This window comes from Chrysemys picta, chromosome 3 (genome assembly GCF_011386835.1).
Source record: "Chrysemys picta bellii isolate R12L10 chromosome 3, ASM1138683v2, whole genome shotgun sequence".
NCBI lineage: Eukaryota > Metazoa > Chordata > Testudines > Emydidae > Chrysemys > Chrysemys picta.
The window spans coordinates 52,579,709-52,591,945 of NC_088793.1; the positions used below are offsets into that span (position 1 = coordinate 52,579,709).

General features: G+C 46.3%; 2 protein-coding genes across 2 annotated transcripts in view; one reads left to right on the plus strand and one right to left on the minus strand.

Moving 5' to 3' along the window:
- The window catches only part of LOC101938928 (protein eyes shut homolog), a 616,724-nt gene that overhangs the window by 267,334 nt on the left and 337,153 nt on the right, over positions 1 to 12,237 (minus strand). The gene's annotated exons all lie outside the window — the stretch shown is intronic.
- LOC135982233 (uncharacterized) lies at positions 7,034 to 9,576 on the plus strand. Its single transcript, XM_065587923.1, has 2 exons — positions 7,034 to 8,012; positions 9,007 to 9,576. Exons 1-2 carry the CDS (start codon positions 7,436 to 7,438, stop codon positions 9,480 to 9,482), a joined length of 1,053 nt encoding a protein of 350 aa, XP_065443995.1. The 5' UTR covers positions 7,034 to 7,435; the 3' UTR covers positions 9,483 to 9,576.

A 12,237-nucleotide genomic window follows, 5' to 3' on the forward strand; every position in this document is an offset into this window, starting at 1 on the left:
TGCTCTTTAAGATAAACCTTGGGGCAGAGGAGTAGCAACCCAATAATACCCTTTGGAATCTCTCTCCAAAAAGAAAAGGGGTGGAACAATACTAAGGTTATTACCCTTGCTAGGGATCAGAGACATATCAAGAACATCTCAGGGGTAAGAAACAAGGGTGATGTCATGGTAGGGGTCTACTACAGACCACCAAACCAGGAAGAACAGGTGGATGAGACTTTATTTAAACAACTAACAAAATCATCCAAAGCACAGGACTTGATGGTGATGGGGGACTTCAACTACCCAGACATCTGTTGGGAAAATAACACAGCAGGGCACAGATTTTCCAACAAGTTCTTGGAATGTATTGGAGATCATTTTTTATTTCAGAAGGTGGAGAAAGCTACTAGGGGGAGGCTGTTCTAGATTTGATTTTGACAAATAGGGAGGAACTGGTTGAGAATTTGAAAGTGGAAGGCAACTTGGGTGAAAGTGAACATGAAATGGTAGAGTTCACAAATCTAAGGAATGGTAGGAAGGAGAACAGTACAATAAAGACAATGGATTTCAAGAAGGCAGACTTTAGCAAATTCAGGGAATTGGTAGGGGAAGCAAGTCTAAGGGAAAAAACAATTGAAGACAGTTGGCAGTTTTTCAAAGAGACATTATTAAGGGCACAAGAGCAAACTATCCCACTGCGTAGGAAAGATAGGAAGTATGGCAAGAGACCACCTTGGAAATCTTCAATGATCTAAAACTCAAAAAAGAGTCCTACAAAAAGTGGAAACTCAGTCAAATTGCAAAGGAGGAATATAAACAAATAACACAAGTATGTAGGGACAAAATTAGAAAAGCCAAGGCACAAAATGAGATCAAACTAGCTAGGGACATAAAAGGAAACAAGAAAACATTCTACAAATACATTAGAAGCAAGAGGAAGACCAAGGACAGAGTAGGCCCCTTACTCAATGGCAGGGGGTCGGGGGGGAGACAATAACAGAAAATGTGGAAATGGCAGAGGTGCTTAAGGACTTCTTTGTTTCAGTTTTCACCAAGAAGATTGGTGGCGATTGGACATCTAACATACTGAATGCCAGTTAAAATGAGGTAGGATGAGAGTCTAAATTAGAGAAAGAACAAGTCAAAAATTACTTAGACAAGTTAGATGTCTTCAAATCACCAGGGCCTGATGAAATGCATACTAGAATACCAAGAAGCTGACTGAGGAGATATCTGAGCCATTAGCAATTATCTTTGAAAAGTCATGGAATATGGGAGACATTCCAGAAGACTGGAAAAGGGCAAATATAGTGCCCATCTATAAAAAGGGAAATAAGGACAGCCCGGGGAATTACAGACCAGTCAGCTTAACTTCTGTATCCAGAAAGATAATGGAGCAAATAATTAAGGAATCAATATGCAAACACCTAGAAGATAATAAGGTGATAAATAACTGTCAGCATGGATTTGTCAAAAACAAATCATGTCAGATCAACCTGATAGCTTTCTTTGACAGGGTAACAAACCTTGTGGATGGGGGGAAGCAGTAGATGTGATATATCTTGACTTTAGTAAGGCTTTGATACTGTTTTGCATGACCTTCTCATAAACAAACTAGGGAACTACAATCTAGATGGAGCTACTATAAGGTGGGTGTATAACTGGTTGGAAAATCATTCCCAGAGATTAGTTGTCAGTGGTTCACAGTCATGCTGGAAGGACATAATGAGTGGGGTCCCACAGGGATCGGTGCTGTGTCCAGTTCTGTCCAATATCTTCATCAATGATTTAGATAATGGAATAGAGAGTACACTTATAAAGTTCGCGGATGATACCAAGCTGGGAGGGGTTGCAAGTGCTTTGAAGGATAGGATTAAAATTGAAAATGATCTGGACAAACTGGGGAAATGGTCTGAAGTAAATAGGATGAAATTCAATAAGGACAAATGCAAAGTATTCCACGTAGGAAGGAACAATCATTTGCACACATACAAAGTGGGAAATGATTGCCTAGGAAGGAGTACTGCAGAAAGGATTTGGGGGTCACAGTGGATCACAAGTTAAATATGAGTTAACAGTGTAACGCTGTTGCAAAAAAAAGCAAACATAATTCTGGGCTGTATTAGCAGGAGTATTGTAAGCAAGACACGAGAAGTAATTCTTCCGCTCTACTCCGCGCTTATTAGGCCTCAACTGGAGTACTGTGTCCAGTTTTGGGCGCCACATTTCAGGAAAGATGTGGACAAATTGGAGAAAGTCCAGAGAAGAGCAACAAAAATGATGAAAGGTCTAGAAAACATGACCTATGAGGGAAGATTGAAAAAATTGGGTTTGTTTAATCTGGAGAAGAAAAGGCTGAGAGGGGACATGATAACAGTTTTCAAGTACATAAAAGGTTGTTACAAGGAGGAGGGAGAAAAAATGTTCTTCTTAACCTCTGAGGACAGGACAAGAAGCAATGGGATTAAATTGCAGCAAGGGCGGTTTAGGTTGGACATTAGGAAAAACTTCCTAATTGTCAGAGTGGTTACACACTGGAATAAATTGCCTACGGAGGTGGTGGAATCTCCTTCATTGAGTATTTTTAAAAACAGGTTGGACAAACACCTGTCAGGAATAGTCTAAATAATACTTAGTCCTGCCTTGAGTGCAGGGGACTGGACTAGATGACCTCTAGAGGTCCCTTCCAGTTCTAAGATTCTATGATAAATGGCATCCAAGGCAGCTGACCGAGGAAAAGAATCATGATGACACAAAATTTTCACCCATCAACAGGAAGAGATCAGCCAACAAGACAAGCAGTGCAATTTCTTTTCTATGTGCATTATTATAATATATTATTTGTATTACAGCAATGTCTAGAGGCCCTAAACATATTAGTTTATGTATAAACAGTCCCTGTCTAAATAGATAAGACAGTATGTCTTGTATTTATGTATTTATTTATTTTATTCATTCATTTCTATTGTCCGTTATTACAGACTGTAAGCAACCCACTCAAGATAAATACAGAATCTGTGCCTTAACCACAATACTATCCTTCCTCTCTAAAATGGAATGCGAAAACAAGCTGACCCATCAAAAAACCCTAAGGGCTCCCAATATTGCTGGAGTTGCCTCATTACAACGTCCCCAAAACTCTTCTCTAAAAAAGAAAGATTTGAGACAATTAGGGAAACTCCTAGTGCCAAGAAGTGGTTTCTTGAGCAAGCATTCAACAGTTGCTTCTTTAACAGAAACTCAACCTTTTCCCTCCTGCAATGAGACATCAATTATCAACTCTGATAATGGCCCTATCAGCTTCCCATTGGCCTTCACCAATTCAAAGGAAATGGATCTCATTTAGCAAACATTCCATACATCCGCCAACATCTCCAGAACCTCAGCAAGTGACTCAAACTCAAACAGTAAAGGGTCTGTATTTGTCTCCATCAGACATAGTTATTATGACAGAGGAAAAGTTGTTGGATTGGGAATCAGCTCTCTTATTTACAAGACATTTTGAAAATTTCTAAGAGTGAGAAACATTCATCTGTCACTATATGTAACAATCTGGATTGCTGAAGAGAGAAAGGATGGTCCAGTCACTAGAGAGCTAGCCGAAGACTTGGGTTCAGTTGCCTGCTCTACCATAGACCTCCCATGTGACCTTGCATGAGTCATTCAGTTCCTTATCCACAAAATGCAGATAATAGTAATTCCCTATCTCAAGCGATGTGAGATTAAATACATTAAATATTGTAAAACACTGAGATACTATGGTAATGGGGTATTGTGACAAGGTGGACTAGGCCTGGAGGGCCCCTGCTGGAGGCTTGTCATCCCTGCCTCACCATGCCCCAGAAAAGAACAGGAGAAGTCCTCCAGGCAACGTAGAGTGGCTGCAGGGGAACAGCCAATCAGAGGGGCTGCTGCAGTGACCAGTCAGTTGTCAGAAGGACCCTATAAAAAGGAGCAGCAGAGGCAGAGCAGTCAATTGCTACCTGGAGCTTGAAGAAGGGGAACCGGGTGCCTGGCTAGCTGGAAGAGCAGTAGGACCATAAACAGTTCACCGCAGGCAGGACTGAGCCCAGGGAAGGCTGCGGAAAACCTGGTGACTGGCTGGCTGGAAGAGCAGCAGGACCATGGACAGGTCTATGTGGTCAGGCTGAGCCCAGGGGACTGAGCCCAGAACCTAGCCAGACCAGGTGTGGGTACCATGATGAGCCCTGCTGGTCTGGTTGAAGACTAAGCCCAGAGAGGGCTGCCAAAAGGACACTAAGATACTGAGCTGGGCCCCTGTTGGGCTCTTAAAGAAGGCAGTGTCTCCAGGAAGGAAGCCTTGGTGCTACGGCCCCATACCAGGGCTGCGATACCCCTGTATACCCCGGGGTAGGGGGACAGTGTGTGTGACTCAGTCACAGGGCTGAGTCGCTGAAGGCCAGACAAAAGAACCATTGGCCGGGGGGAGGAAGGTGCTTGCAAGAGGTGGGTGCCACCCCATTGTAAGAACTGAAAGAAAAGCAGGCTCACACTCAAACAGAAAGGAGGCACTCCTGAGAGGCAGGTGCTGCCCCATTTCAAAATTGAGTGATTGCAGGCATGTATCAGAGAGGGGGCACTCATGAGAGGTGGGTGCTGACACCGTTTCAGGTATATTTAAGTCCAAAGCAGACTGCAAAGAGTTACAAAGGGATCTCACAAAACTAGGTGACTGGGCAACAAAATGGCAGATGACAATCAATGTTTATAAATGCAACATAATGCAAATTGGAAAACATAATCCCAATTATATATACAAAATGATGGGATCTAAATTAGCTGTTACTAGTCAAGAAAGAGATCTTGGAGTCATTGTGGATCATTCTCTTTGAAAGCCAAAACTATAGTGGGGTTCAACAAGAGCTATATATGTTCCTGGAGGATAGGTCCATCAATGGCTATTAGCCAATATGGTCAGGGATGCAACCATGCTCTGGGTGTTTCTAGCCTCTGATTGCCAGAAGCTGGGAGTGGATAACAGGGAATGGATCACTCAATGATTGTCTGTTCTGTTCATTCCCTCTGAAGCAGTGATTCTCAGCCAGGGGTCTGGGGCCCCCTGGGGGGCCATGAGCAGGTTTCTGAGGGTCCTCCAAGCAGGACTAGCTTTAGACTCACTGGGGCCCAGGGCAGAAAGCCAAAGCCCCCCTGCATGGGGCTGAAGCCCAGGGCCCTGAGCCCTGCTACCTGGGGCTGAAGCTGAAGCCTGAGCAACTTAGCTTTGCGGAGGTCCTGTGGCATGGGGTTCCAGGCAATTGCCCTGCTTTCTACCCACAAATGCCGACCCTGGTTTTTATATGCAGAAAACCAGTTGTTGTGACACAGGTGGGCCGTGGAGTTTTTATATTATGTGGGGGGAGGGAGGGAGGGAGGGAGGGAAGGGGTTCAGAAAGAAAAAGGTTGAGAACCCCTGCTCTGAAGCACCTGCCATTGTCTACCATCAGAAGACAGGATACTGGGCTACATTGACAATTGGTCTGACCCAGTATGGCCATTCTTAAACAATACTCCACAAAATTCAGCCACACCATAATACAAAATAAAATCACTCTAATTTGTTTTCCTTTTCATGTCATGTGAGAAGGAGCTTGATTAGACTAGTCAGTGCCTTAGATGACTAACATATTTCATTGGCAAATATTCTCAATATTATCATGCACCACTACATGACCAAGCATGCGATGGCTCCTGAACAATCCTTCCTTTTAAATTGCTGTCATAGGTCCTGTTGGTCTACGGATGACCTGTGAAAAATGGGAAGGAGAAAAGATGTATGGATTAAGAAAAGGTTACCTGAAGGGCTACCTCATGGAATTTCTTGCCTTATAAATACACTTAGTTACAAGCCTGGCCACCTTTAGTAAGAACTGCAAGACATAGGCCTTTCCAGCTTGTTAAACTATGAAATCCTGGATTCCTAGCTAACTGGTGAGAATGAAAGCACAGCAGAAACAGCACAATTTTTTTCAATTTATTTGACATATTAATGATTTCATTTAAGGCTTGTTATAAACTGTGCCAAAATATCACAGTGGTAGTCATCCTCTATGTTCTAATAAAATGATGACATAAAACATACCTTAATTTAATGAGAAATTATGTGTTTTTGGAATATCAGAAAGAGGCAGATGAAGATTAGGATTTAATCTAACTGATGTTTTGTATGTGTTCTTTATAATCAGTTTAGTCCTTTGAAAGTGCATACCATCAACAACTGAAGTCTAGTTCCAAACATTGTGTCTTCTGTGGAAAAGCAGGAAGTGTAAATGAGTAGCTAGAAACCATAGAAACTGACAATGTAATCATGAAGTTTGGCCTCAACATGATCTGAGACTTGCCAAACTTTCTTTATAGAGGTATCAAACTGTGTTTAGATCTTGCATAGTTCAAAAGGTGCCACCTCCTTTGAGAAACAGGAACACAGACAAAATAATCATTTGCAGCTTCTGTATAACTGTATGATACACGCAAAAGCTGGCCAAACAACATTAATTGAAAAATTTATGCACCACATTTTTCTTTTATGAAAACAGTCCCCTTCCCAGCCAGGAATGACTGTTTACTTCCATACCCAAATACTAATTTAATGGGGACAATTGTGGGATGTGGTTGCAAAAAATTAGAAACAAGTACATTCAGTATTTTCACTTGATTCATATATGAAATAGTGCTGTACAGACCTCAACAATAAATCAATATGGGGAGAGGTGTTGTGTCAATTAAACCCCAGGCCAGTCTCCTGGCATTACTGCAGTTACATAAAGTGGAAATCAATATGATACTACATTCTTTCATTAAATGCCTGGGTAGAGCCCTGATGCTTTTATTTTCAATAGTTCAGACAAGAATCTGGTATCACCCTTTTCTGTTGGGATGCGGTATAGATGTGCCATCAACTTTGTGAATGGAAATTAAATTTAAAAAATCAGCCCAGCCTGCCCAGAAAAGAAAAACAAACTTCAAAATGTCCTAGAAATTACCTCTCTCTACTGGCTTACCTCCCCAGCTTCACAAATTGCTCCAACTTTTTATCTGAGGCCTGGTCTACACTAGGCGTTTATGTCGAAGTTAGCGCCGTTAAATCGAATTAACCCTGCACCCGTCCACACTGCGATGCTATTTAGTTCGACATAGAGGTCTCTTTAATTCGACTTCTGTACTCCTCCCCGACGAGGGGAGTAGCGCTAAATTCGACATGGCCATGTCGAATTAGGCTAGGTGTGGATGGAAATCGACGCTAATAGCTCCGGGAGCTATCCCACAGTGCACCACTCTGTTGACGCTCTGGACAGCAGTGCGAGCTCGGATGCTCTGACCAGCCACACAGGAAAAGCCCCGGGAAAATTTGAATTTGAATTCCTTTTCCTGTCTGGCCAGTTTGAATCTCATTTCCTGTCTGGACATCGTGGCGAGCACAGCAGCACTGGCAACGATGCAGAGCTCTCCAGCAGTGATGGCCGTGCAGTCTGGGAATAGAAAGAGAGCCCCAGCATGGACTGATCGTGAAGTCTTGGATCTCATCGCTGTGTGGGGCGATGAGTCCGTGCTTTCCGAGCTGCGATCCAAAAGAAGGAATGCAAAGATCTACGAGAAGATCTCTAAAGACATGGCAGAGAGAGGATACAGCCGGGATGCAACGCAGTGCCGCGTGAAAATCAAGGAGCTGAGACAAGGCTACCAGAAGACCAAAGAGGCAAACGGACGCTCCGGATCCCAGCCACAGACATCCCGTTTCTACGAGGCACTGCATTCCATCCTCGGTGCTGCCGCCACCACTACCCCACCAGTGACCGTGGACTCTGAGGATGGGATACTGTCCACGGCCGGTTCCTCAGACATGTTAGGGGACGGGGAAGATGAGGAAGGAGATGAGGAGGGCGAGGCAGTTGGCAGCTCTCACAACGCTGATTTCCCCGACAGCCAGGATCTCTTCATCACCCTTACAGAGATCCCCTACGAAGCGTCCCCAGCCATTACCCCGGACACAGAATCTGGTGAAGGATCAGCCAGTAAGTGTTGTAAACATCTAAACATTTATTTTTAACAAAACAGGAATATTAACAATTAAAAGAATGGGTTGTTCATGATTAGTGTGCCCTAGGCGCTTAACGGTTTAGTAAGGGGCAGTGCAAGTTTTGAAAAGAAATCTAGCAATGTCCGGTTTTCAGTGATTGTCCTGCACAAGCCGCTCTACTGTGTATTCCCTGCTACTGCAGCTACAGTAAAATGCGGTCTATATGTGCGGGGATAGAGCAGTAATCCTCCTGGGACATCTCGATGAAGCTCTCCTGGAGGTAACTTGAAAGCCGTTGCATGAGGTTCTTGGGGAGAGCGGCCTTATTGGGTCCTCCGAAGTACGACACGTTGCCGCGCCACGAGATTATCAGGTACTCAGGGATCATTGCTCTGCACAGCAGGGCGGCATACGGCCCTGGTCTTTGGAGGCTTTCCCGGAGCATTCTCTCTTTGTCGCTCTCGGAGATCCTCATCAGGGTGATGTCGGCCATGGTGACCTGCTTTTAATTAGGTAGGGGAATGTTAGTGTTGGGACTGCTTTCCCGTTCCTTTACAGAACTGTCACCGCTGGTTTGCAGCCACGCGGTGGAGGCGGGAGAGGGGCAGCCGAAAGGGATCATTCCCGGGGACAGCCGCGAGGGGGTGGGACAGGGGCAGAGTTCCCGCTTGCCGGATTGCTGGCAGCAGGGACTGACATTGATTTAAATGTGAAATGAGGCCAGTGGTAATATAAAAGTTTTAAACTGCCACAAGTGTACGGCTTACCATGTCTGCCTGCAACAGAAATTCCGTTGTGCTGCCTCGCTTCTCAAATGTGCTGTTCAAGACCCCAGGCACAGAATGCGAAGGCCGAGAATTCGACCTTGTGCTGAGTGCGCATGTGAAAGGTGCTGTGCATGGTCTTGTTCACAGAGAAAGACTATGTTCTTTGTTCACAACTACATTTATCTTTCAGAGGAATTCACTCCCTTTTTCCCATTTCCACAGCCCCGTCTGCGACTGTCTCACAACCTAGCCTGGAATCACACTCCCAGAGGCTAGCGCGGATTAGGCGTAGGAAGAAGAGGACACGGGAGGACATGTTCTCTGAGCTTATGGCCTCTTCCCAAGCCCAGGCAGCACAGCAGACCCAGTGGCGGGAGAACTTGACCCGAATGCACCAAGCCAACATGGATCGGGAGGAGAGGTGGCGGCAGGAAGACCAGCAGGCGACTCAAACGCTGCTTGGACTACTGAGGGAGCAAACGGACACGCTCCGGCGCCTTGTGGATGTTCTGCAGGAACGGAGGCAGGAGGACAGAGCCCCGCTGCAGTCCATCTCTAACCGCCCTCCCCCGCCACCAAGTCCCATACCCACCTCACCCAAAGTGCAAAGAAGGAGAGGCGGCAGAGTCCCTGCTAACTCTCACTCCACCCCTGCAGAGAGCTCTAGTAGCAGAAGGCTCTCATTTCCCAAAATTTGAAAAGTTCTTTCCTTCCCGCCTGACACAAGCCCACGTCCAAGTTTCACCTCCCAATGCCATGTGTAGTTGATAATAAAAAATTCGTTTCTGTTAACTACTGTTTCAATCATGTTCTTTTGGAGGAGGAGGGGAAAGGGGGTTGGAAATTGGACAGGACAGTCTCCTTTGGCAGGGTACATAGTCGGGGGCAGGCACAGCAGCAGGGCACATACACAGTGCAGTGATGCAGTGACTAGTTGCCCCGGTTAGTCTGGGAGGTTGTTTTGATGTAATGTTGGGGGGGGTGGGTTGCTCTGTGACTTTGTGGCGGGGGAGGGCAGTTACAGATCTTAAGCGCCGGTCCTTAGACAGGATCACAGAGCCACACAGCATGGGATCTGTAACCGTCCTCCCCCTGCCACAAAGTCAAATAGACCTCCCATACACACAGTCCCGATCAGGAGGGGTGACAGGCTCCGTTGAAACAAGCATCCCACCGCAGCGGAGCCTGTCAATCCTTGAGTTTAGAAGCTGCATTCGCATCACAACACTAGACCCGCCCCGCACCACAGTCTGCGTCCCAGTTTTAAAAAATTCCCGCTAAAACAGTATTAAAGAAAACGGTGTGCTTTAACAAAGTAGAACTATTTTTATTTCGACACGTGTGTTGGAGGGGGGGTGAAGGGGGTATGTAACTGGATAGGATAGTCAACATTACCTGGGTAAAGAAACGGGGGCAGGTTTAGCTTCTCAGTACACAAACTATAAAATCACAGGTTACCCTGCTCACTCAGGAACTTTGCTTTCAAAGCCTCCCGGATGCACAGCGCTTCCCGCTGGTCTCTTCTAATCGCCCGGCTGTCTGGCTGTGAGTAATCACCAGCCAGGCTATTTTCCTCAACCTCCCACCCCGCCATAAAGGTCTCCCCCTTGCTCTCACAGAGATTGTGGAGCACACAGCAAGCTGCTATAACAATGGGGATATTGGTTTCGCTGAGATCACAGCGAGTCAGTAAGCTTCTCCATCTCCCCTTGAGACGGCCAAAAGCACACTCCACCACCATTCTGCACTTGCTCAGCCGGTAGTTGAAGAGTTCTTTTTCAGTGTCCAGGGCGCCAGTATAGGGCTTCATGAGCCAGGGCATTAGCGGGTAGGCTGGGTCCCCGAGGATGACTATAGGCATCTCCACATCCCCAACAGTTATTTTGTGGTCCGGGAAGTAAATACCTTGTTGCAGCCGTCTAAACAGACCAGAGTTCCTGAAAACACGAGCGTCATGAACCTTGCCCGGCCATCCCACGTAGATGTTGGTAAAACGTCCCCTGTGGTCCACCAGTGCTTGCAGCACCATGGAAAAGTATCCCTTTCGGTTAATGTACTGGGTGGCCTGGTGGTCCGGTGCCAGGATAGGGATGTGAGTTCCATCTATGGCCCCACCGCAGTTTGGGAATCCCATCGCTGCGAAGCCATCTATGATCGCCTCCACGTTTCCCAGGGTCACTACCTTTGGCAGCAGTACATCAACGATTGCCTTCGCTACTTGCATCACAACAACCCCCACGGTAGATTTGCCCACCCCAAACTGGTTCGCGACTGACCGGTAGCTGTCTGGCGTTGCAAGCTTCCACAGGGCTATGGCCACTCGCTTCTGTACACTCAGTGCAGCTCGCAACCGGGTGTCACTGCGCTTCAGGGCAGGGGACAGCAACTCACAAAGTTCCAGGAAAGTTCCCTTCCGCATGCGAAAGTTTCGCAGCCACTGGGATTCATCCCAGACCTGCAGCACTATGCGGTCCCACCACTCAGTGCTTGTCTCCCGTGCCCAGAATCGCCGTTCCACGGCATCAACATGACCCATTGCCACTGTGATGTCCTCGGCGCTGGGTCGCCTGCTTTCTGACAGGTCTGTGCTACTCTCAGACTTCAGGACATCACCGCGGTGCCGTAGCCTCCTTGCCTGACTTTTCTGCATCTGCCTCAGGGAAACCTTTATGATAAGCTGCGAGACGTTGAGAGCGGCCACAACTGCAGCGATGGTCGCAGCGGGCTCCATGCTCGGAGTACAGTGGCGTCCGCGCTGTCAATGACTGGAAAAGCGCGCGAACTGTTTTCCCGCCGGCGCTTTCAGGGAGGGAGGGCGGGAGTGATGGACGGATGACGACAGTTTCCCAAAAGCACCCTCGACTCATTTTGTTACCCAGAAGGCATTGCCGGCTACACCCAGAATTCCAATGGGCAGAGGGGACTGCGGGAACTGTGGGATAGCTGACCACAGTGCACCGCTTCGAATGTCGACGCTATCACCGTTAGTGTGGACGCACAAAGTCGAATTACTGTCCTTAGTGTGGACACACACGTTCGACTTTGCAATATCGATTACAAAAATTCGATGCAAGTAAAATCGAACTACTCTCGTAGTGTAGACAAGGCCTGAGACAATGAAAATCACAGTAACTTGATCATGCCTTCCTCTTTGTTACAGTTACATTCACCCAATCAGGAAATTGAAACATTACTTTGTAACTACACTGGACATGCCTGCACAAGCACTTACCATGTGGCAAACTGGGGTCTAATACTACAGCTCTCCAGGATGCTGCACACTAACTGTCTGAATGAACCCTATGGATGTGCCCTAAAAGTTTCCCAGTGTGGTTTGAAACTAAGGTAACAATGAATAATAAATAGCAAATACAGGCAAACAGTTCACTAACATCACGTAGGCTAAGATGTATTTACATTAAACATTTGTTGAATAATTTTGAATTAATGAAT

What these genes read in the sequence shown, in the direction of transcription:
- LOC135982233 (XM_065587923.1), top strand. Translation starts at nt 7,436, where the DNA reads ATGCAGAGCTCTCCAGCAGTGATGGCCGTGCAGTCTGGGAATAGAAAG. An exon ending in ATCTGGTGAAGGATCAGCCA is followed by an intron (nt 8,013 to 9,006) that starts GTAAGTGTTGTA and finishes CCATTTCCACAG; the next exon opens with CCCCGTCTGCGACTGTCTCA.